Source organism: Pelodiscus sinensis, chromosome 24 (genome assembly GCF_049634645.1).
Source record: "Pelodiscus sinensis isolate JC-2024 chromosome 24, ASM4963464v1, whole genome shotgun sequence".
NCBI lineage: Eukaryota > Metazoa > Chordata > Testudines > Trionychidae > Pelodiscus > Pelodiscus sinensis.
In genome coordinates this window covers 11,620,937-11,645,723 of record NC_134734.1, presented here as the reverse complement: position 1 = coordinate 11,645,723, position 24,787 = coordinate 11,620,937, and the positions used below count along the sequence as shown (strand labels likewise).

At 61.6% G+C, this 24,787-nt stretch overlaps 2 protein-coding genes across 3 annotated transcripts; one reads left to right on the top strand and one right to left on the bottom strand.

The window, feature by feature from the left end:
• Positions 1–95: 95 nt before the first annotated feature.
• On the bottom strand, positions 96–18,289 carry PLOD3 (procollagen-lysine,2-oxoglutarate 5-dioxygenase 3). Its single transcript, XM_075907155.1, has 19 exons — positions 17,967–18,289; positions 14,696–14,787; positions 14,265–14,401; positions 13,278–13,441; positions 12,843–12,955; positions 7,427–7,490; positions 7,149–7,246; positions 6,554–6,655; positions 6,193–6,324; positions 5,402–5,523; positions 4,742–4,846; positions 4,534–4,659; positions 4,045–4,186; positions 3,484–3,597; positions 2,994–3,059; positions 2,534–2,638; positions 1,936–2,082; positions 1,386–1,511; positions 96–555 (listed from the first exon to the last, which is right to left on the bottom strand). Exons 1-19 carry the CDS (start codon positions 18,061–18,063, stop codon positions 400–402), a joined length of 2,208 nt encoding a protein of 735 aa, XP_075763270.1. The 5' UTR covers positions 18,064–18,289; the 3' UTR covers positions 96–399.
• A 1,842-nt stretch (positions 18,290–20,131) lies between these two features.
• Positions 20,132–24,383, top strand: ZNHIT1 (zinc finger HIT-type containing 1). 2 transcript variants are annotated; one of them, XM_075907208.1, is made up of 5 exons: positions 20,132–20,279; positions 21,235–21,405; positions 22,072–22,151; positions 22,456–22,625; positions 24,114–24,383. In XM_075907208.1, exons 1-5 carry the CDS (start codon positions 20,258–20,260, stop codon positions 24,133–24,135), a joined length of 465 nt encoding a protein of 154 aa, XP_075763323.1. In that variant the 5' UTR covers positions 20,132–20,257; the 3' UTR covers positions 24,136–24,383. The 2 variants fall into 2 exon arrangements, with proteins under 2 accessions (XP_075763323.1, XP_075763324.1); XM_075907209.1 differs by lacking the exon at positions 22,456–22,625.
• Positions 24,384–24,787: the final 404 nt, after the last annotated feature.

Here is a 24,787-nt window from a genome sequence, read left to right as displayed (position 1 = left end):
GCTTGTGGGGATACAGCTCCCCTCCAACCCAGCGCCATGGAAATAACCCAGGAGTCCTGGTTCCCACCCCTGCAGAGACACACCTGAGGCCCTAGTTAAAAATACACCTTTATGGGGGGAGCAACCCCAATAACTTAACCCACTTTATACACAGCAGCCAGGTCCTCCCCCAGCACCCAGCTTATCCTGCCCCACGGGAGCGAAGACCCACCGGGGGAGGGGCCTTCGACCCACTGCCCTGGCCCGAGGGGGATGGGCGAGCGAAGGCACAGAACAGCCCCCCTACAGCTGGGAGGGGGCGGTTGACACCCCCTGGGCTGGGGGCAGGGAGACGGTGACCCAGTGCCCGGGGAAGGGGCTGGGCGAATTCCCTGAGTGGTGGGGGGGACATGGCCGGGGTTAGGGGTCGACGAAGGACACCATGATGTAGCGGGTGCCACGGGTAGTGGGCAGCCCCTCGTGGTAGTGGGTCAGGCGCCCGGGGTGCATCAGGCTCCAGCCCTTCCGTGGTGCCGTCACGGAGCAGTTGTAGCGCAAGAATCGGCAGCCACCGCCCTGCAGAGAGAGGGCCGTCAGCAGTGCCCCTCACTCCCGACCCGCAGCCCCCCCCACTCCCGACCTGACGCCCCCCCACCCTGGCCCTGCAGTGCCCCTCACTCCCGACCCAACGCCCCCCCCGGCCCTGCAGTGCCCCTCACTCCCGACCCGCAGCCCCCCCCACTCCCGACCTGACGCCCCCCCACCCTGGCCCTGCAGTGCCCCTCACTCCCGACCCGCAGCCCCCCCACTCTCGACCTGACACCCCCCCCCACCCTGGCCCTGCAGTGCCCCTCACTCCCGACCCAACGCCCCCCCGGCCCTGCAGTGCCCCTCACTCCCGACCCGCAGCCCCCCCCCACTCTCGACCCGACGCTCCCCCCCACCCTGGCCCTGCAGTGCCCCTCACTCCCGACCCGCAGTCCCCCCCCACGCCCGACCTGACGCCCCCTCCATCCTGGCCCTGCAGTGCCCCTCACTCCCGACCCGCAGTCCCCCCCACTCCCGACCTGACGCCCCCCCCATCCTGGCCCTGCAGTGCTCCTCACTCCCGACCCGCAGTCCCCCCCACTCCCGACCCGACGCCCCCCCCCCACCCTGGCCCTGCAGTGCCCTTCACTCCCAACCTGCAGCCCCCCCCCACTCTCGACCCGACGCCCCCCCCCACCCTGGCCCTGCAGTGCCCCTCACTCCCGACCCGCATCTCCCCCCACTCTTGACCTGACGCCCCTCTCCCCCCAGCCCTGCAGTTCCCCTCATTCCCGACCCACTGCCCCCCCACCCTGGCCCTGCGGTGCCCCTCCTGACCTGCAGCTCCTGCTCTCCAAGGGGGGGGGGGGGAATCTCACCTCGTAGTCCGTGTCCTTGCTGTTGAGCGCGATGTTGATGGTGAAGGTGGATGAGTCGTGGTGAGGTCTCAGCGCCGGCTGCTGCTCAGGTCGGTACCGGACCACGAAGTTCAGGAGGGCCCGGGCCTGAGGGGAGGGGTGGTCAGTGCAGGGATGGGAGCCCCTCCTGCTGGGTCCCACTGATGGGTATTGACTTAGAAGCTGCTGTTAGAGCCAGATGGAGAAGCCACTTGGCAGCCCAGCCCTGCCCCCCTCCCCCAGCTCTGCCGGTGCCCCTCACTCCCGACCCACAGCCCCTGCCAGCCCAGCCCTCCCCTCTCCCCCCCAGCTCTGCCGGTGCCCTTCGCTCCCGACCCATAGCCCCTGCCAGCCCAGCCCTTCCCTCCCCCCCCCAGCTCTGCCGGTGCCCCTCGCTCCCGACCCACCGCCCCTGCCATCCCAGCCCAGAGTTAAAGCAAGCTCTGGGGGTAGGGTCTGTGCACAGAGTGATGTAACTGAAGATTGCCCCAGGGACACCCCATCCCAGCTGGAGCTCTCTCAGGCCTGGTACCTTGGTGTAGTAGCCAGGGTACAGCTGCTCGGTCACGGGTGCGATGAATTCCCGCAGGAAGTGCAGCCACTCACGTTCAAACCCAATCTGGTTCATGTGAATGTCATCGGTCGGCACGTTTTCATAGCCCCCGGCCAGGCGAGCATCCTGGGGCCATCGGGATAGATCAACAGGGGGTGCCGGGCTGCAGGGAGTGGGCGGGGGCAGCAGGGGGCGCTGGGCTGCAGGGAGTGGGCAGGGGACAGTAGGGATCTCTCTCTGACAGTCAGCGCTGGCCCCTCTGCCCTGGCACTAGGGGGCTCTGTGCTGCTGCCCTTAATGGTTCCCAGGCCTTCTCTGTGTGGACTCTGCAGGGAGCAGGATGGGGCAGCAGGGGGCTCTGGGCTGCAGGTAGCGGGCATGGGGCAGCAGGGGGCACCGGGCTGCAGGGAGCAGGATGGGGCAGCAGGGGGCGCCGGGCTGCAGGGAGCAGGATGGGGCAGCAGGGGGCGCCGGGCTGCAGGGACCTAGGCTATGGTGCTGGGAGCAGGGTGCGGTGCAGTGGGCAGGGAGGCAGTGGGGAGGGCGCTTGGTTGCAGGAGGGGCTGCACCCACTCACCTCATGCCGTCCTCCGGACCAGATCCCATAATGCTCCACCTCTTCCACCAACTCGTCACAGGCCAGCTCAGTGAGGACGGGGAACCAATACACGTCGGGACAGGGCTGTGGGGAGAGGGGTTAGAGACAGGGCTGCCTGGGAAGGAGGGGGGTACTGGTGGTGGGTCACTGTGGGGCAGGCTGGGGGTGCCCAGAGAGGTACAGGAAGTTGTGTGTGTGTGGGTGCATGTAGGGGCAGCATCCCCAAGGTATGGGAAAGGATCGGTGCGGGAAGACACCTGGGGGGGGGGGTCCCACAGAGGTATTTGGCGGGATGGGGTTAGGGTTGACTCTCTGCCCAGCCCCCCAGTGTTCCCATGGGTGGGGGACAGGGCAGATGCTGCTAAGCTCTGCTCCTGAGCAGTAGTGGTGGATGGGGTTTTGGGGAGGTGGTGGGGAGATGTGGGGGTCAGGGGGTTACCTGTTCCACCAATTCCCCGTCCAGCACTCGGGAGTAGTTCTCATGGATGTATTTCTCCTGCCAGTCCTGGGGTACCCCAAATACAATGTGAGAGAAATCCTCTGCCTCCATCTCTCCTCCCCCACCCCCAGCCAGCCTCCTGCCTAGTTTCCCTCCTTACCCATCCACCATTACCCCTATACCATGCCCCACATATTGGCTGTTGGCCATAGCCCCTCCCCCAAACAAAGTTCCCTCTAACCTTTTCCATCCATGTGTGGAATATTTGTTTAATGTGCACCAAGGCATGTACCAATGTGCACCACCAGGAGAAACACAAACCCAGCTGTGGGCGCTCTGCTAATCAGTGTGGCACTGGAATCTCCTGAGCCCTGGCACAAGCGCCCAGCTTACAGGGAACCTTGGTGCTAGTCCCCCTCTCACAGGGGGCAGGGTCACTCACCAGGGGTGGAGTCACTCACAGGGCTGGGGGCGGGCCAGGGTTACTCACCAGGGGGTTCTCCATGATCTGCCAGAGGTCGGGGTGCAGGCGGGATGTGTTATAATTGGCTATGGAGAGCAGGTGTCCAAAATCCTCCAGGTTTGTGATGTGCAGAAAAATCCCCTGCAGGAGACAGGCCTGTCAGAGGTGGGTGGGTGGGTGACTGGGGGGAGGGGGGAGGGACTGTGGAGGATTTGGGGGGGGCTGTGTGTGTTTTGAGGGGCCCGTACCCTCTCACAGACATCCTTGCAGAAAGCCATGTTGAGGTGGGTGGGGGATCTGTGGGGACCTGTGTGGGTTTTGGGGGACATGGGTGAGGTGTTCAGGGGAGCTGGGGGGCCTATGCCCTCTAATGAATGTTCTTGCAGAAGGCAAGTAAGGATGGGTGTGGAATTTAGGGGTGCAGTGGAGGCTGTGGCGGTTTCAGGGCACCATGGGGGGTGTGGTTTGGGGGAGCTCAGGGGGCCTGACCCTCTCGTGGATGTTGCAGAAAGCACGTCAGGATGGGTGGAGAGATGTATGGGTGCCATGGAGGCTGTGAGGGTTTTGGAGGGCTCAGGGGGCCCGTACCCTCTCGCGCACGTTCTTGCAGAAGGCCATGTCGGGGTCGGTCTCCTCCATGGTGAAGACACTCCGGTCGTGCAGCTCCGAGCGCAGCGTCTCCCCACGCACCAGGTAGGCCTGGCTTATGTAGGGCACATTCCACACCCCACTGTGGGACAGACACACAGACACCGGCTCAGCAGAGCAGCAAGGGTGGGGTGGGGCCAGGGCCCTCCTCCAATAAAGGAGGCTCCAGATTGGTGGAGTTTAGGGAGTGGAGCTCCAATAGAAGTGGGCAAGTCCAGGCCACACCCCCTGTGAATGGGGCAGAGTTCTGATTGGGGGCAGGTCTAGGCCACACCAATGGGAAGGGGGCAGAGCCCCACCTGGAGGGTAGATTTAGATCACATTCACGGGGAAAGGGGTGGAGCTTCAGTTGTAGGCAGATCTAGGACACACCCCTAGGAAGGGGGCGGAGCTATGGCTGGGGGCAGGTCTCTCTGGGGGTTGACTCACATGCGCTTGCCCTGCACCAGCTCCACGTAGTCCTCGGAGCGGGCGTAGTAGCCCTCAGGGCTCAGTGCCCCCCAAAAATTTGACCAGAGCTTGCGTGGGCGCGACACCATGGGGGCGATGACTTTCCTGCAATGGAGCAGAGAGACAAAAGGTGGAGCTAAGCAAGGGGGCGGAGTCACGTGAAAAGGGGTCGGGGGGCGGGTCTCACTGGTTCTGTTGGATCAGGTCGCGCAGGGCCCCTGGGTGAGTCAGGGCGACATCCGCATCCATACTGAAATAATAGTCACAGTCGGGGTCCTGCCGGCAGATGTCCCTGGAGAATACATGGGGGAAGGGGGGTCAGACAAACACCATGGACCAGCTCCTCCACACCCTCCCTCGGTGCCTGTCCCCCACAGCATCATGCCCCCTGCAGCCCCTGGTCCTGCCTCCAGCAGCCCAGCCCTGCCCACTTCCCCATAGCCCCACCCCCATTCCCAGAGGAGGGGCCCCCCCCGGGTCCTTTAGCCACCGCCCATCACCATGAGACCACCCACGCTCCTGTTGCCCCGTCTTCCCTATGGCACTGCCCACCATCTGTCCCACAGCTGTGCCCAACACCTGTCCTGTGGCCACACCCACATTCCCACAGCTCCGCCCACCAGCTGTCCCACAGCCCCACCCCCACGGGCACACTCCCATTCCCATGATCCTGCCTATGACATGTCCCACAGCCCTATGGCCCCGCCCCCATTCCCACAGCCCCACCTACTATCTGTTGCATGGCTCCACCCCCACCCTGTGGTCACAACCCTGGCCAATCTCCTCTTGTATGGCACCTTCCCCCCCTCCCTCTGCCCGGGTGCTGCCCCCAGCCCCGTCCACTCACATGCCCATGTCCCGTGCCTCGCCCTGGTTCAGCTCCTCCTCCGGGCCCACCAGCTTGATGCTGGCGAAGGCCCCGCGCAGCCGCTCCCAGGCTTCCTGCACGTGGGGCTCGTGAAACACCTCCTGGGAGGAGGGGCATGGGTCAGCTGGGGAGGGTGGGAACCGCACCACCGTGTCACGGGGGCTGGGGGAGTCTCCAGGCAATGGGGGTCTCTGGAGGGGATACGGGTCCCTGTGGGGGGTGTCTCTGCTACATGGTGGGGTGGGGGCATCAGTGGCTGGGGACATGTCGGGTTTCCTGGGGTGGCTGGGAAGATGTGTGGGATCTGGAGGTGTCCAGGGGATGGGATCTCCACGGGCAGGGAGAAGTGGGGGCAGTTTAGGGACATCTGAGGGTCTCAGGGTGGTCTCAGGGGCAGCCAGGAGTGACATAGGGCTGCTGGGGATTGCAGGGGTGTGATGTGGAGCAGCTGGTGGTGGCAGCTGGGGGCAAGAGCAGGCAGGTTGGTGAGGGGTGTGAAAGTGGGGTGGGGGTAGAGCCATGGGACAGCAGCTGGGCGGAGCTGTGGGAAGGGGGCAGGGGTGTGGGACAAGTAGGGGCACAAGGGGCAGCGGGAGGCAATGAGGGGGTATTGCAGGGAGTTGTGGGGAGCACAGGGGGCCAGTGGGGGCACAGGGACATGGGGCAGCAGGAGGGCGGGAGCCAGGGGACAGCGGGAGGCAGGAAGGGGCTCGAGGGGCCGTGGGGAGCAGGTAGAGGTGCAGGGGGCCCACAGACAGCGGGGCACTCACGCGGTTGTGCAGGAAGAGGCTCAGGCGGGCGTAGGGATAGTCCCAGGCCAGCAGACGCTGAAGGAACTGGGGCAGGAAGGGCGTCGGCTGCTCGATGAACACTCCCACCAGCACCCGGGGCAGCGCCGCCTCCTGGGGAGACACAGGGGATCAGACACCCTGAAACCAGCCACTGCTGGCCCTCAAGCCCAGCCCCCCTGAATCCAGCTGCTCCCGGCCCCCAAAACCCCTCCTGCCAGCCCCTCAAGCCAGCCTCTCCCACCTCCCTAAACCCAGCCATGCCCAGCCTCTCCTCCAGGAGGGAGACAGGGCCCCCACCGCATGGGGCTCTGCTTTGGGGAGTGGCCCCCCCCTCGCTCACCGGGGTCTCTGACAGGTCAAGCAGCCCCTGGTCACAGACACCACAGCCTCCCTCGTAGGTCCAGCTGTTAGGGATGTAGTTCCCCAGGTAGTTCAGTTGAAGCTGGGAGGGGGAGAGAGAATGAGGTGAGAGACGTGCCCCCTCCCCAGTAATCGCTCCAGCTGCCAGCCTTCATCCTCTCCTGCTGCCCCACCCCTCCCCCACAGCCAGCCCACATTTGCCCCATCCTCACCTACTGCCCCCACCCCTCCCTCTTTCCCCTTCTACCCCGTCCTCTCCTGATGCCCCTTTCCCTGGAGCTGGCTCCCATCCTCTCCTGCTGCCCCTGACCCCCAGCCTCTCCTGATGTGCTAACCCCCACCTTCTCCCCTCTCTAGCCCCTATAGCCCCCATCCCAGCAGACACCCCCCCAGTCCCTCCCCACACCTCTGAGTGCAGGGGGGTCTGCATGTTGGGGTCACCGGCTAAGGGCAGGGAGTGTCAAAAGGGGTCAGAAGGCTCCTGGGGGAGCCAGGGACTTGTAGGGGTGGCTGGGGGCTGTGAGGGTATCGGGGGGAGGAGTCTGGGAGACTGGGGGGAGTGGGCTGGGAGGTACCTTGGTGGGCCCGTTGCCATGTATCACCACAGGGAGGGTGTCATAGGCCACGTTCCGGGCACGGACCCGGTTCCTCTCGAATTTCAGCACCACCTCATCTGAGAAAGAGAGACACATGGGGGAGAATCCCAGCCCCGCCCCACTCCCCACAGCTAGAACCCAGGCGTCCTGCCTCCCAGTCCCCCCCAAACTCCTCTCCCCTCCCAGAGCCAGGGAGAGAACCCAGGCATCCTGCCTCCCTGCCCCCCTCCCCCAGGTTAGGGCTCCCCATCTCTCACCAATGGCCCCGTTGAGGTTCTGGAAGATTTTCGACTTGTGGTCAAGTGCCAGTCCAAACTTCTCCTGTGGGGGAGGGAAAAGGAGAGGGGGGTCAAAGCAGGGGGAACCTGCACCCAGGGACTGTCCCCAACACCCTCCCTTCTCTTCACTGCTTCCCCCAGCATCCAAAAGCCTTTCCCTGCCCCCACTCCGCAAAGGACACCCCTGAAATGATTCAATTGGGGGTAGGGAGCAGGATCCCTTGGGGAGGACACATCTCCCTCAAACATTCCTCCCCCCCCCCCGGCCCTGAACCCCCCACAACGGGACCCAATGTCTTCTGCAAAGAGACGGTGTTTGGCAACCGAGTGGCCATGTTGGGGCAGTCTCCCCTGCTGTGCACCCCCAAGCCACCAATGAGCAGGGTCCAATTCCTCATCTACCCCTGCTTGTCTTCTCCACTGGGTCACTGCAGCTTGCATGCCTCTCCCCAGAGTCAGCTGCATCCCAGAGCTGGTCCCAATCTCCTCTGACAGTGCCCAGGAATCCTGGCTCCCAGTTACCCTCATCCCTTCACTCTGATCACCAGTCCCCACTCCCCTCCCAGAGCCAGAGAAAACCCAGGAGTCCTGGCTCCCAGCCCCCTCCCCCCCCCACACTAACCTCCATTCTCCTCACAGAGCCAAGGAAAAAACCAGGTGGTCTGGCTAAAAGCCCCCCACTATAACCTGCAGCCTTCCCTTCTCCCCATCAATGCCCCTCACTCCCGACCTGCAGCCCCCTGTAGTCCCAGCCCAGGGCCCACCCCCCCCAACTGCTCTGCTGGGACCCCTGAATGTCTAGTTTGTGCAGATTCCTGTCCAGTTATGGAGGCTGGGGGAGCCAAAAGCTTTCCCCCCTTTCCTCCAGTTTCTAGCCCAAACGCGCCACAGCCCAGAACCAGACTGGCTGCGCCACTCGTTACACCTCTGGCCCGTTTGGGCCTTGGCAGCCCCACCGAGTCACGGCACAAGCTAATGCAGCCCCCGTTCCGTCCTCCGGACCCATCCCCCACAGCCCCGTGGGCTGGGAAGCTCTGTTTGTTCAGCCGCCTGGCATCGGGCTGGTTTTCTACTTGCACGGCCCGAACGGGTCACAGCTGGGTCGCCAGGCTGCCCAGGGGCTGCCCCACCAGGCTGGGGCCCATCTGGAGTCTCTGAGTCGTCTGGAGGTGTGTCGGTAATCCTTCCTCCCAGGGACCAAACTGCAGATGTCGCTGCTTTCTGCCGAGTTCCCCATCACATAGTCTGGGGTTTGGGCTCTTTTCGTTACCCCAGCTGGGATCCGCCCTCCAACCTGGGGTGAACACGGTCGCCCGGTTCCAGACACGGCAGTTTATCCTGTCTGGCCCCTTGGGAGCTAAATTCTCACCCAGCATCGGGCCAGTAGTCCCAGGCTGTCTAACCCTCCGGAGCTGTGCTGCGGGTCCTCCTGTAACTGCACCCGGTGTCAGTCCATAATGCGACGCAGTGCGGGCTGGATCTTCCCTGGCCACCCCGCTCTCTCGGCCATGTGGTGGCGGGTGACCCTTCGTGTGGAACGTCTTCAATTCCGCTGCGGTCCTTCGTGGCCTGCTGTCCGTCCCCAGGGCGGACTGTATTCGTCCCGGGATACAGAAAGGGCAGTCAATGCCAACCTGTCCTTGATGCTCCGAACTCAAATTCTTCCTGAGTCCCTCTGTCCTGGCGCTATTGGTAGGGCTGGTTACACTGCTCCACATGGGCCTCAAGGTGATTTGCCCTGGAGCCCCTCTCAACACCAAATCCTCCATCACGTTCTCCCTCTTTTCTCCCCGGGCTCATCCTGGTGGCCACGCCACGGCTGCTGGTCTTTGATCTTTCTGACCATGCACGTGCTGGGCGCATGGCTCTGGGCTTTGGAAGTCACTTCTGGGGTGAACTGCTCTATGAAGGGCTAGTCAGAGCTGGGTCCAGCAGGGCAGGGATGCTGGTGGTTGTTGCTCTGTTTGGAGATGGCTGGGATCCCAATAAATGCCACCTCCCGCACTGCGTCAGTGCCTGAGTCCGTCTGTCAACAGCCTGGCCACGAACATTCAGTTTCCCTCTCCAGGCAGGCCCCGCCCTTCACAAAGGACAGGACCCGACCCTGGCTCTTGACTGTCTGTAAAACGAGGCGACTTCCCGCTTTGTTGCGGCAAACGCCTGCCAAACGTCTGGATTGGGTGTAACTGGGTGCACCACGCGCCGCCGTGCACCGTCCCGTAGGATACGGCGTCCTCTGCGCCGGGGGCACGTTGGCTGGAATCTGTTCCTTGTAGCCCGGGCGTTCTCTCCCTGTGTCCCGGGGCTTTTACAGTGCATCTATAAGGCAAGGTTCGGGGGGGGATTAGCAGTCTCAGGGCTCTAGCCCTCTGGCCAAGGCGGAGCCGTAAGCCACCCCTGGCTCTCCGGCCCCTGGGCAGGACACAGCAATAAGCACTGGCCCTCGGGGCAGGGCAGAGAAATGGGCAGTCTTTCGCCGGCCTTCTGGCTCCAGCAGACCAACACAGGCCTCTTGGCCTAAGGTAGGGAGGCTGCCACCCCAGGGTGGGGCAGCTGCAAGGGACAGGGAACCCGGACCCATCCTATTCCAGTGGGTCCCAGCCCAAAGCTTTTCAGTGGCAGAAGATAAGCGGGGATCTCACCAAAACACCCCACCCCTGAATCCTGACACCACCACAACCGGCCTGGTATAAGCACGGCCACACCCCTTTCCCAGTCGGCTTCTGATGGTCTGCAGTGAAGCCAAAGGATTTAGTGACGTGCTCTGCCAGCTGCCCCGTAGCTAACCCTGAAGCTGAGACCCGGACAGGTCTGCGTGCCCCTTGTCTTGTGTGTTAGCAAAATCGTGCAAACTACTGCGCCCCTCTGCCCGCTGGGAAAGCTTGTCGACGCTGAAGGCCTCTGGGGCATTGGAGAGTAACATGCTGGCGAGAGTCACCGAACCTTGTTGGTTTCTTCCTTCTGCTTTTCACCCTTGGAGGTTTCTTGCCTTGTTTCTATTCTTCGTTGACTTCTGACGCCACAACAGGGTCTTCCCTACCAGGTCCAGCCATGGGGTCAGCTCACGTTTTACCCAGCACACGGGTTCCTCTTAAGGTCCTTTAATGGTCTGGCGGAGGTTTGCATGACCGCAGTATTTGCACACCACAACTTAGCATCCCAGCATAAAACTGTCCAAGTTTTGGCTCAATCTTCTCCCAAGATCTGGTCACTACGAGTCATGGGATTTGGGTGAGGGTTAGGAATTTTCCCTCTCCAATTCCTTCCCTCCACTATTCAAACCCAGCTCTTGACCAATTTTCCCAGGTTTTCAAACTAGAGTTCTTGGTCGTGTTCAGCCCAAGTGAGTTCTGTGTATCCAGCCATGAAGGAACCATACCTGCTCCGGAATCAGCCAGACAAGTTCCCCACCACCTACACCCACATCAAAAGGCAAAGGAGGTAGGGATGTAAGCAAGTAGCCAACGGGTCTAGGCTTATCGGTTACTCTAATCAACTGCTCGCATTCCCCAGCTTGCTGCCTCTGTAAGGGTATGTCTACACTACAAAGTTAATTCGAACTAACAGACGTTAGTTCGAATTAACTTTGATAGGCGCTACACAGGCAAACCGCTAGTTCGAACTTAATTCGAACTAGCGGAGCACTTAATTCGAACTAGGTAAACCTCATTCTACAAGGACTAACGCCTAGTTCGAATTAAGTAGTTCGAATTAAGGGCTGAGTAGCCACTTAATTTGAACTAGTGGGAGGCTAGCCCTCCCCAGCTTTCCCTGGTGGCCACTCTGGCCAACACCAGGGAAACTCATCTGCCCCCCTCCTTAAAGGGGCACGGTCTGGCTACAGTGTCTGTGCCAGGTGCAAGCCTGCCAGCACCCAGCCAGCAGACCCTGCACCTGGCACAGCACGAACCAGCCACCCGCTGCCACCCAGCCCTCCGCCTCTTCCTGGGACCAGGCTGGCGGCTCCCGGGAGCCTGCCCAGGTCCGCAAGAGGTGGGCGCCCACCAGGTCTAGTGCGGAGATCGTGGACCTCATCCACGACCTCCGCACTAGGCACAGGAAAGTGGCCGTCTAGGGCAGGAGAGCTGCCAGCCTGGCTACCCAGGAGCAGGTTTGCATGAAAATCAGGGTGGTCCAGTGAGACCCCCGACCCTGAGCCCTGAGCTTACAATGGCCGTACTGGGTCAGACCAAAGGTCCATCTAGCCCAGTAGCCTGTCTGCCGACAGCGACCAACCCTAGGGACTCTGGAGGGGATGGACCGAAAACAATGACCAAGCCATTTGTCTCATATTCAGCTTGTGGTCCACTATAACCCCTAGATCCCTTTCTGCCGTACTCCTTCCTAGACATTCGCTTCCCATTCTGTATGTGTGAAACTGATTGTTCCTTCCTAAGTGGAGCACTTTGCATTTGTCTTTATTAAACTTCATCCTGTTTACCTCAGACCATTTCTCCAATTTGTCCAGATCATTTTGAATTATGACCCTGTCCTCCAGAGCAGTCGCAACCCCTCCCAGCTTGGTATTATCTGCAAACGTAATAAGCGTACTTTCTATGCCAATATCTAATTCGTTGATGAAGATATTGAAGAGAGCCGGTCCCAAAACAGACCCCTGCGGAACCCCACTAGTTATACCTTTCCAGCAGGATTGTGAACCATTAATAACTACTCTCTGAGTACGGTTATCCAGCCAGTTATGCACCCACCTTATAATAGCCCCATCTAAGTTGTATTTGCCTAGTTTATTGATAAGAATATCATGCGAGACCATATCAAACGCCTTACTAAAGTCTAGCTATACCACATCCACCGCTTCTCCCTTATCCACAAGACTCGTTATCCTATCAAAGAAAGCTATCAGATTGGTTTGACATGATTTGCTCTTTACAAATCCATGCTGGCTGTTCCCTATCACCTGGCCACCTTCCAAGTGTTTACAGATGATTTCCTTAATTACTTGCTCCATTATCTTCCCTGGCACAGAAGTTAAACTAACTGGTCTGTAGTTTTCTGGGTTGTTCTTATTTCCCTTTTTATAAATGGGCCCTATATTTGCCCTTTTTCAGTCTTCAGGAATCTCTCCTGTCTCCCATGATTTTCCAAAGATGATAGCTAGAGGCTCAGATACCTCCTCTATCAGCTCCTTGAGTATTCTAGGATGCATTTCATCAGGAGGTTTGGTCTCGGACCGGTGCGCAAGCCTTCCCCTATCGACTACTTGGTTGGTCAATAAAAATTCCATCAACTACTCGATTAGCAAATTAACCTTATTTTAACCTCCCTAAAAAGAGGAACCAGGGTCCCACGGGGCTTGTTTGGAGACAAGAATTTGAGGTCAGTGCCGATGTGGGGGGCAGAGAAAGGGCAGTAGGGGCACCGCCACCAGACTCACCCGCAGGCCAGGGTCCAGATAGATGCGGGTGTAGAATAGCTGGTCATCGTCGTTGTCCTTGTATTTCCAGAGCTGGACCACACGGTGGATGGCCGGGGCGAAGCCGATGAAACCTGGTGGCAGGCGGAGAGGTCGTGTACCTCCCAGCTGCCAGGCCCTGCCTCGCAGTTGCTGCCCCTCCTAGACACCACACCACCCTCTCCCACCAGCACCAATGCCCTCCCTACAGGCCCTATGCCACTTTCCTCCTGCCCAGGGCACTCCCACACATACCCCCTGGACCCACAATATCCCCCAGCTTTTCCCATCCCACGCTGCACCCTCCCACACCCACCCATACCCCTGCCTCTGACCCTTCCCCCATCCTCCTGCTCTCTTCCTGCCCCTGCCCCCATCCTCCCCCTACATCCCTGTGCCTCCCCCTCCCCCCCTCACCTCCTGAGTTGAGGAAGCGCTTGCCGGCGCTGACGGGGGGGTACCGCTCGGCCAGGCCCCACTCAGGCCAGCAGAAAGCCTCAGCCGAGAATACGACCTGGCTGTCGAATGCCATGAACTTCCGCAGCAGCTCCACGGGCCCACTGGCCAGCAGCACATCATAACTGGGGGTGCAGAGACACACTGGGGAATGAGCCAGGCCAGAGCCCCTTTGCACCCCCTAAAGCCCTCCCTTCACTCCCAGAGCCCCTTGCATCCCCAGAGCCCGCACTGCACCCCCCAGAGCTTTGGGGGGGCCTCCGGCTAGTCCCACGCTGTCACTGGGGAGGGGTCAGGCTGATTCCCGCTGGGGAATGGTACAGCCCAGAGCACCCCTGCACCATCAATGCCCCCCCAAGCCCTTTCTCCCCACTACACCCCCAGGGCAAATTCAGAGGCTACAAAGAGGAAACATACCCCCTAGCCATCCCCTGGCCCCCCACCATGTCCTGGGAACCTTGAGGTGCTCCCTAGTGGGGCACAGGGCTGTGTATGGATCCCAGGGGCCACCTGGCCTAGTCGCTACTCCCCTCCACCACCAAAAAGGGCAAAGTGAGCTCTGCGCCACCAGCCAAGGCCTGGTACCCCAAGACAGCAGGTGGGTCGGAGCTGGGTCCCTCCCTGACCAGCCCCCCACCTCCCAATGCACCTGTGCCCAGCAAGGCAGGGGCACCTGCTGTTATGCTCCTTGTCGAAGCAGCTACGCCCACATCCCAGCTGCAGGGGGGTCCCTCTTCTGGGTCCAGGCAGGCCCTGGAAACCATCAGCCCCCAGTGCACCGCCAAAATATCCCCCCCAGCCCAGAGCCCCAAACGCTGCTTCCAGCAGAGCAGGATCATGGGGTTGGCAGTGCACAGAGAGGGGATCCCCCAGGGTGTACCCTGAGGCTTGAAGACACGGAGCCCCATGCGGGAAGGGGAGTGGGGCACCAGCCACCTCCCTCCCTACCTGTCGACAAACATGACGACGAGATCCTCGTGCTCTGTGTGTTTCGCCATCTCCTCTTTCAGCCAGCGCACCTTCTGCCCGCCCCCGACCGTGCGGGCCACATCCCCTCCGCGCCACTCTTCGCCCAGGCCCAGGGTCTGCAGGGACAGGGGCGTGAGGGAGAGAGACCCGGGGAATGCTCAGACCCGGGGAATGCCTGCCCAGGCTGGGATGCAGCCAGGTCTGGGGTGGGGCACGGGGCTGGTTACAAAGGGCCCCTGGGCCAGGGCTCAGATGCAGTTGGATCTGGGGTGGGACAGCTGGTTACACAGGGACCCCTCGCCTGGCACTGAAATGCAGCTAGCTCTGGGATGAGGTGGCCGGTTACACAGGGACTCTGGCCCAGGGCTGGGATGCAGCCAGCTCTGGGGTGGGGCGTGAGTCTGTCTCACCTTGATGGTGTAGTTGAAGTAGCGGGCAGTGCGCAGGAACCGCATGTATCCCTCCGTCTGCTCCGTGGCAGCGGTGATCACCAGCAGTTTGTCTATGGGGAAGAGAGATCCCGGGTCTGGTTAGTGCCTGCCATAGACCCCAGCCTGGCTCTATGCATCCCTGCCTCCCAGCCACCCACAGCCCTGGGGTTCACTCCTCCATCCACCCTCAGCCTCCTGGGGGGGCTCCCTCTTTGGGACTGTGGTAGGGCTGTTGTCCCTGCAGGGAATTTCTGCCACAGAGACCAGGCCAATAGAGAGATGATAAAGGAGGGGGGCTTGTGGTACCCCCCAGGAGCTGCCCTGGGATCCAGAACTCCTGGGTTCTCTCCCTGGCTCTGGGAGGAGAGTGGGATCTGGTGATAGGAGCAGGGGGCGCTGGGAGGCAGGACTCCTGGATTTCTCCCCACTTCTGGGAGGGAAGTGGAGGCTGCTGGGTTAAAGCAAGGGAGGGCCGGGAGCCAGGACTCCAGAGTTCTCTCCCTGGCTCTGGAAGGAGAGTGGGGGAGTAGGAGGGAAACGTATGCTGGAGCCCAGGAGAGCAGCTGATGCGCTGGCCCTGTGCCACGCCCCTGTTCCTGGCATCCTGCCCCGCCACGGAGAGAGACAGAGGCCCTGCTGCCCCCAGCGGCTCATACGGGGTCCTGGGACCCAGGGGGGAGCAGGGCTGTGACTGTGCTGCCCTGCTCCAACAGGGGGAGCTCTCCCCCCAGCCCCTGCGAGCCCATGAGAAAAGCCCGGGAGGGTCTGGCCAGCACCCAGTGTGATGGGGCCCTGATCTCGCTTGGGGGGCAGAGGACTCTATATGTGGGCTGGCACACCCAGGGGCTCCACTCTGGGCTGCAGGTGGGGGGTGCGTGCCAGGCCTGGGAGCCCGGCTCTGGGCTGCAGACAGGTGGCGTGTGGCACGCCGGGGGGTGCTCTCAGGCTGGGAGTCGAGCTGTTACTGTCCTACGCGAGAACAATCACAACAAATTACCAGCACACAGCCCTTGCCAGGCAGCTAACAATAAGCAGATGGTGGTGCCCGTGCCAGGACTGGTGCTGGGCTTGGGAAGGAGACGGAGCCACCCAGGAGAAATTTGGGTGCTGCCCAGCTGATTAGCAGAGTGCCCACAGATGGCAGCAGGGGTTTCTACCGGTGGTACACACCCACACATGCCTTGGTGCGTGTAACAGAATTTATTCCACCCCGGATGGAAAAAATTAGAGGGAACATTGATCCTGGCACAGGGCGCCCTGCAGCCTCCAGAGAAGGGCTCACCCCATTTTGTGCAGGCTAAGTAGGGCTTGGCAGCCAGGGAGTGCCTGGCAGTTGGGGGATCATGTGAAATCCCCACCCTGAGCAAAAGGACAGGGGTGTGTGTGGCCAAGCCTCCCAGGATTCTGGGAAAGGGCTGCCTGGGCACCCCCCTACTCTGACCCTCTCCTGGGCAGCGGCCTGGCCTAAGCCTGAGGCGGGCAGAGAGTCGGGAGCCAGGACTCCTGGGTTCTATCCTTGGCTCTGGGTGGGGAGCAGGGATGTGAATGGTTAACTGGTTCCAGTTAAGTGGTGGGGACAGGCGCAGCTCCCTGAGTGTAGCACACAGGGGTGCTCCAGACCACAGCAGTTCCTGTCTGCGGCAGGCCTGTGGGTGCGCGGCCGGCCTGTGGGTGCACAGCAGGCAGTGGCATGTTGGCCAGGCTACAGCAGCCCCTGCCTGTGGTGGGGGCTGGCCCCCTCACCTGTTCCCCTTTAATCAATTCATTTTTGAATGTAACTGGGTAACCAATTAAACAGGATTTTACATCCCCTCTGAGCACGGGGCATAGTGGGGAGCAGGGTCTTTGGCTAGGGCTGGGAGGCAGGAAAGCCACAGGAGCCCCAGTGCCTCTGGAGGGGTGTCTGTGTTCAGACAAGCCAACAGCTGAGAGGTCCCCAAGGCAATCGGCAGCATGAACCCCCACTTCAGCCTGTGAGTTCCCTCTGCCCCTATGCAGCAGTGGGGGATGGGTTGGCCGCCACGGTGCCATAAAGGGGACTCCCTCTGCCTCCAGCTCCTCCACAGCAGGTTGTGTGCCTGCTCCCTGCTCTCAGGTGCTCCTCTGCCCATGGGCACACAGGAGCGCTTGGCCTCAGCCAGCCTCTGGCCCGGGGTCTCTCTGCTCCTCCACCAGAGAGACCCTGAACTCCGGCTTCTCCTCAACCACTGCGGGCCCCCCACCTTGGGATCTCCACTGGCTTTGGGGTCAGCTCCCCTGCAACTCCTGTGTGTCTCCAGTGGGTCCCCCAGCACACGCCCAATCCCTGCATGTGTAACCCAGACACCTAGTGTAGTTCACTGTCCCATGCAGTAGCACCTAGACTACAGCAACAGATAAGAACAAGAGAGGACTACAGCATGGGCTGAAAGGCAGCTGGCTTTTAGCTCAGAGGGTAGCGGCTCTTGTACTAAGCTCCAGAGGGCCCAAGTTCAAATGCCCCTGGTGGTGGTTACATATGCACCACTGCCTCCCTCCACCCGATGTGGGAGTGCTCCTCCCAAAGGTGAATGCCCCTGTCCCACCACTTAGAGCATCCATCTCTTGCCCCAATTTCCCCACTGCACCCACTGCTGTGGCTCCTAGTCCCCCATATGCCACCCACACAATCTATGTCCTCTGTCCGGATCAGATCATTCCCTGTGCCCCTGATCTCCTCCGTACCCTCCTCACATCCTGTGTCCTGCATCACCCCATGCACCCTCTGCACAGCCCCACCCTGTTCTCTCCCTGCCCCACTTCCTGTGTGCTCCCTGCCCAGCCCCAATCTCCTCGTGCGTTCCCTGTTCTGCCCCGATCTCCCCATGCGGCCCCTGCTCTGTCCTGAGCCACTTTTGCAATCTCTCCCTGCCTTGCCGCCTGCCCTGATCTCCCCGCGCGCCCCTGCCCCATCTCTCCTCCTTACCTTCTCCTCACGTCCTGCATCACTCCATGCACCCCCTCCCTGATCTTCCCGTGCTCCCCTGTCTCGACTTCCCCGGGTGCCCCCTGTCCAGCCCCGCCCTGATCTCCCCGTGTGTTCCCTGCTCTGCCCCGATCTCCCCATGCGCCCCCTGCTCTGTCCTGAGCCACTTTTCCAATCTCTCCCTGCCTTGTCCCCTGCCCTGATCGCTCCGTGCGCCTCGCGCCCTGAGCCCACTTTTGCAATGTCCCCCTGCCCCAGCCCCTGTCCCGATCTCCCCGTGCGCCTCCTGCACTACTCCGCGCTCACCTGGATTCAGCACGTCCGGGTCCCGGGTCCCGCGGGCTGCGGCCAGCAGCAGCAGCGCTGCCAGGGCGGTCAGGAGAGCGGCAGGGCTCGGCTCCATGGCGCAGTAGCCTGGCCCGGGGAGGCTCTGAGCGGCCCCCAAGCTCGCAGCTCTCGCGATCCGAGTCCCGGCTCCTCCCAGCCCCCGCCCAGTGTAGAGGGAGCCAGGGTCCCGCTCCCCCCTGGGGCTCTGAGCCCCTCCCTCCCAGATAGGGAGCGCACCCCAGCCCCTTCACACACTCCCCCGCCGGTACCCCGGGATGGGGCGCGCCGGAGACACCCCAAAAGTGAGAGCTTGCCCTCAGCCAATCAGCTTCCGCGCCCCCTCCCCATCGGCCAATCAGTCCCCGCACCCCCCTCCCCACCAGCCAATCAGCGGCCTGGAAAGTTCCGGAGCGAGAAAGCGCTGGAAAAGCGAGGTTGGGAAGAAAAGGGAAGTTTTGTTTCCTGCTGCCACGTTGCCAAAAAAGGGGGAGGAGAGGGGATGCTGGGGGGGCGGTGCGAAATCAGGACCCCTTGGTGGGCGGGACGGGACATGTGGGGGCAGGGGGCTCCTGGTGGGAGGGTGAGGAGTGGGAAAAGGGAGTGCTTGGGGGGCAGTGAGGAGCTGGACTAGAAAGATCCAGAAGTTAAAACCAGCGGGAGAAGGAAGCGAGTGGGGGCTAGTGATTAGAGCAGGGATTGCTGGGAGCCAGGACTCTTGGGTTCTCTCTTCCTGGTCCTGAGAAAGGCGTGGGAGTCTCATGGGGGACACCCAGCCTGCAGCAGTTACACTGACAGAAGGCAGTGGGTAGGCAGTACTAGGCCGGGCCCATAGCCCCTGCCTGTCAGGAGACTGGATGCAGAGCATGGAAGGAGCTGGGGGATTGTGTCTCCTAATTTTCACTAGGGGTCTGTTCACAGTAGCTGTATCCACACTAGATGTGCAACAGCGCACCTCTACCAGGGAGCTCTCTTTCTCTTCCCTGCCCGTGATAAAAGCACCCGGGGTTAAGTTGGCATCATTCCAGAAGGGTGACTTGTTCACTCCCTGGAGCCACATATTTGGTACCAATGTCATGGCTAGTATAGACAAGCCTGGTTAGGCGTGGCCCTCTCCCTGAGATGTGATTCCTTCAGGGGAAGTCAGGGCAGATTCTGAAGGGGCCAGCCTGCACACAGATACACTGGCTGCAGCCCCATTCAGCTTGCTGTGGTCCCAGGCAATGTTCCCTCTAATATTTTCCATTCCTGTGTGGAATACATTTTGTTGTGTGCACAGATGTGCACCACCAGGAGAAACACAGACTGCCTGCTGTGGGCATTCTGCTAACCAGATGGGCACCATTTGAATCACCCAAGTGCTCAACTTTTAGGGAACAGTGGTTCCAGGAGAGCTGGGAAGGGGGATAGGAGTGTGGGGGGGGGGAGGGGTTTGCAGTACTTTCAGTGCACACGTCAAACCATCTCTTGTCATGAGCCTGTCAGGGAAATACCGATCTGGCTGCTCTTGCTGGATGCGCCCCTGAGCAGTGCCAGTGCCACTGTTGTCTCTCTCCCGAGGGGAGGGAGGGAGCTTGTTTTCCCGGCCCCAGGGGACTTTTACTGGGGGATCCTCTGTTGCCCCCCCCCAGTGCACCAGCTTCTGCCCATTATGGGGGTAGTGGTGGGATATAGAACCAGGTGGAAGGGGGGTAGGAGCCACTGAACCAAGCACTCAGCCTTGCACCTGGCATGAGCCTGGCAGCACCACTTGCAGCCCCTGTCGCTTCGGTCCAGGGGCCTTGGGCAAGGTCTAGGCAGGGCCAGAGGAGACAATCCCGGTGGTCGGTGATAGGATGGGGAGGAAAAAGGCGGGTCCCTCTCTGAGCGCTCGGATGGGGGGGACCTGGCGCAGCCGGCCCGGCGGGGGGGGGGGGGGAACGAGCGGGGAGAGGTGGGGGGGAAGGGGCTGCAGGGGAGGGAGCACCCAGGGGCGGGGCAAGCCCTGGCAGGCAGGGGAGGCGGGTCAGTGAGGGAGGGACCGCCCCCCCCCGGCCGCTGGGGGAGGGGCTCCGGCCCAGGCCAGACAAGGGAGCGACGAGGGTGGGAACTTCCCTCTGAGCACACGCGCCGAGGGGGCGGGGCCCGGCGGGAGAGGCGGAAGCGGGGCTGCCCCGGGTAAGATGACGGCGGGGGCGGGGCATAGTGCAGGGGGCGGGGCATAGGGAGGATGTTGACGGGGGCGGGTCCGGGTTGCCGGAAGTGACAGTGGACCCGCACAGCCCGGTTCCAGCATGGTGGAGAAGAAGGTGTCAGGTGAGTGGGGGATGGGGGGCAGAGCGGCAGGGGCCGGGCCAGGCAATGGTGGGGGGCAGGGAGCAGAGGGTGGTGGGGGATGGGGGATGGGGGACAGGGAATGGTGGGGGGGCAGAGAGCAGAGGGTGGTGGGGGATGGGAGACAGGGAATGGTGGGGGGCAGGGAGCAGAGGGTGGTGGGGAATGGGGGACAGGGAATGGTGGGGGGGCAGGGAGCAGAGGGTGGTGGGGGATGGGAGACAGGGAATGGTGGGGGGCAGGGAGCAGAGGGTGGTGGGGAATGGGGGACAGGGAATGGTGGGGGGCAGGGAGCAGAGGGTGGTGGGGAATGGGGGACAGGGAATGGTGGGGGGGCAGGGAGCAGAGGGTGGTGGGGGATGGGAGACAGGGAATGGTGGGGGGCAGGGAGCAGAGGGTGGTGGGGGATGGGGGATGGGGGATGGGGGACAGGGAATGGTGGGGGGCAGAGAGCAGAGGGTGGTGGGGGATGGGAGACAGGGAATGGTGGGGGGCAGGGAGCAGAGGGTGGTGGGGAATGGGGGACAGGGAATGGTGGGGGGGCAGGGAGCAGAGGGTGGTGGGGGATGGGAGACAGGGAATGGTGGGGGGCAGGGAGCAGAGGGTGGTGGGGAATGGGGGACAGGGAATGGTGGGGGGCAGGGAGCAGAGGGTGGTGGGGAATGGGGGACAGGGAATGGTGGGGGGGGCAGGGAGCAGAGGGTGGTGGGGGATGGGGGATGGGGGACAGGGAATGGTGGGGGGCAGAGAGCAGAGGGTGGTGGGGAATGGGAGACAGGGAATGGTGGGGGGCAGGGAGCAGAGGGTGGTGGGGAATGGGGGACAGGGAATGGTGGGGGGCAGGGAGCAGAGGGTGGTGGGGAATGGGGGACAGGGAATGGTGGGGGGCAGGGAGTGGACGTGTCAGACCCCTGCTCTGACCTCCCCCAACCTGCAGCACGGTCCCAGGAGCTGGGCCAGCGGCGGGTGCTGGACCGGGCCACACGGCAGCGCCGGCTGAGCCGCCAGCTCGAGGCGCTGGAGAACGACAACTTCCAGGACGACCCGCACGCCAACCTGCCGCAGCTGGCCAAGCGCTTGCCCCAGTTTGACGACGATGCTGAGACCGGTGCGCCTGAACGTTGGGATCCCCGCTCCTGCTCTCCCCAGGGCCACCCAGATACTTGAGTTGTCTCCCCAGCTCTGGGAGAGGTGGGGGGGGGGTCTAGTGGTTAGAGCGGGGGGGGGGTGGAAGGGAACTATGAACTAGGACTTCTGGGTTCTCCTGGGCTTTGGGATGGGATGGGAGGGGGAGCTGGTGTGGAGATGCATGGTAGGGGTTGGGGAGTGGGCATCTAAGGGTACTCTGGGGGTGTAAGGCTATAGTGGATTGAAATGGGGTGGGAGACATGGGGTTGTCTGTCCCAGGAGAGTGAGAGGTCTCTGTGAGGGTCTCAGTATCTCTGCTGCCCCAGATATGGGGAGTCTCTGTATGCCTGCCCTGTGGTGGAAGGGTGTTATGCTGCCTCCGGTCTTGAGAAGGGTTTTCCTGATCAATGTTCTCTCTAATTTTTTCTATCCATGTATGGAATACGTTTTGTTACATGCATAGAGGCATGTGTGGATGTGCACCACCAGTAGAAACACAGGCTACCGGCTGTGGGCACTCTGCTAATCAGCTAAGAGTACCCGAATCTCTCCTGGGTGGCCATCCAAGCTCAGACAGGGAACATTGGTCCCTGTGTCTCTCTGCCCCTGGGAGGTGTGTCTAACCCATTGGTCCCCTCCACCCCAGGGAAGAAGAAGAAGAAGACCCGTGGGGACCATTTCAAACTCCGCTTCCGTAAGAACTTCCAGGCCCTGCTGGAGGAACAGGTATGGCCTGGAGTGAGGGAGGAGGGTAGGAGTATGTGTGTGGAGGATGGGAGATGTGTCTGGCTTCAGGAGTGTATGTGATGGCAGAGGGGTTTGGCCTGGACCCCTGAGCGTGTGTGTGTGTGGGGGGGATGTCTGGCCTGGCACTCATAGTGTTTGGAGGGCACAGATATTGGGAGGGGGGGGAGGTCTGGCAGGACTGTAGGATACAGGAATGGGAGGCTGACGGGGGTATGGTGGAAACAGGAAACATGGGACAGGGCCACTGGGGCTCACGTGCTCCCTGCCCCCCCTCCTCTCCCAGAACCTGAGCACCAGTGAGGGCCCCAACTATCTGACGGCCTGTGCAGCCCCCTCGAGTCTACCTCAGCGCCACTTCTGCGCCGTGTGTGGCCTGCCCTCGCACTACACCTGCGTCAGCTGTGGGGCCCGCTACTGCTGTGTGCGCTGCCTGGGCACCCACCAGGAGACCCGGTCAGTGACCCCTCTACAGTGCCTCTGTCACCCCCAGGACCACTGGAGACCAGGGGACTTTCTTGATACCCCCAGGAAACCCCTTTGCCCCTCCCACTGCACTGTCCCCAGAGCCCCAGGGAAGACGACCACTCTCAGTACTCCCCAAGACACCAGGTGACACCCTGTATACCTCCCTAGGAAAGACCCAGGTGCCCCTGGCAGACCAGGAATATTTTCCCATCATCTCGGTGTGTCTGTCCCTGCAGATGTTGCGAGGGTGTCTCTCTGCTCCGTGGTGGGATCCTGGTTTGTGTGTGACCTCAGGTGGTGGTGGGAGTCTGTTCTCTGACCCTAGGAGACCAGGGGAGCGCTCAGGGGCACCTAGGTTGGGAGGGGTCGCCAGGCAGTGGAGTCACTGGCAGAGTTTTGGGGGGGCTCCATTAATTCTTGCCCATTGGCCTTGTCCCAGCCCCTCTGCTCACTCTGCTGGCAAGGGGCTGTGGAGCAGTGCCACTTCCCCCATGAGGCTGGAATGCTGCTTCCCACCCTGCCTATCTTGGGCATGGCTTGGTCAGTGCCCCATCTCATCCCCTCTGACGGCGCGTCAGGGACTCCCCGATCCTGCACCCCAGTAGCAGCATTAACAGACTCAGCCAGCCAGTAGAGTAGAGACGATTTATTGCTTCTCCAGGATACAGCACAGCATAGACGTGATGTGGCTACAGGAGTCAGGGCCCGGATGCCTTAGACCCTTTGGGTTAGCGGGTCCATCGCCCCCCTCAACTCTCAGCACCCAGCTTAGGCTGTTCCCTTCATGTTTCCCAGCCAGAAACTGACCCTTCCCCCAACACTCACTTCCTTTGTTCCATCCCTTGGTAGGACGGATTCAGTCACTGTCTTGGGGGCCCTCAAGGAGCCGCCCGCTGGGCAGCGCTTACAGACAGAGGCCACTAGGGGTCATCCACAGGCCAAGCACCGCAACCAGCAACCTACTGACACTGCATCACACCATCACTGAGGAACGGGGAGTCACTGGGCCCTACACCCACATCCGCAGCCAGATGTGAGACTCAGCCGGCAGGTGGAACAGAAGGTTTATTAGGCAACAGGGACACAGTGTAGAACAGACTTGTCAGCCCAGGAACCAGCAGCCAGCACCATCCATCTCAGAGAGGGGCTCAAAGCCAAGGCCCCAGCCCTTACCCCTGCACCCCAAGCCAGCCAAGACTAGCTCGGCCCCTCCTCTAGCTTTTGTCCTGCTTCCTGAGCAAAAGGTGTCGCCTGATCGCACCCCCTCCCAGGCTCAGGTTTATACAGGGCACCAGCCACTGTGTACATGGGGGAGGCTGGTGCACCAAAATCCCTACCGTCTAGCTATTGGTGCAGTGCCCAGGGAAGCTGAGGCACACACACAAGGTTACTACAAGATAGCAGCACTCACATGCAGCATGCCAAGGTAAATGTGATCCCCACTTAATCCCGCCTCCCCCTTTTCTCTCCTTGCAGGTGCTTGAAATGGACAGTTTAGCTCTGCTTGGATCCTGGATTTTCACCCCCAGTTGGAGGGCCCAAAGTCTGCTGCACTGGAGGGGAGAAGGGTTGTTCTTGAGGGTCTCTGATCCTGGGGGACCCTGATTCTGGCTGGTACTGGCAGAGAGGGCGACTGATTCCAGGGGGGTGCACTAATCTTGCTGCCCTGTGGGAGGGACTGATCCTTGAGGTCCCAAGGCCTGAGCTGCCTGCGTCTGCCTGTAAATAAACACTCCGTCCTCACTACCCAGTGTATTCCCTCTGTCTGTGGGGGTGGGCATGGACTCCAGCCCCATGACACGTGGGGGGCACAAATATATCCTCATCCCTCATCTCCGGGCTTCACCCTGTTGCACTGAGGGAGGGGAAGGAGGCGCGGGGGGGGGGGGGGGGGAGAGCAGTCTGGTAGGATTCCTGCATGAGACTGGAGGGGTCCCATGCAAGTAACCAGGACACCTGGGTTCTTTTCCTGGCTAAGTGACGTCAGAGAGCAACTTCCCTTCCTCGTGCCTCAGTTTCTCTTCCTCTCCCCCTATGTGGTTGGGCTGAGTCCCATGGGACAGGCACTGTCCTGCCCCCATTTCTGGGCAACGCCCCTGGTCATAGGGGCTGAAACACAGCTGAATCCAGGGTGGTACCCAAACAGTTCA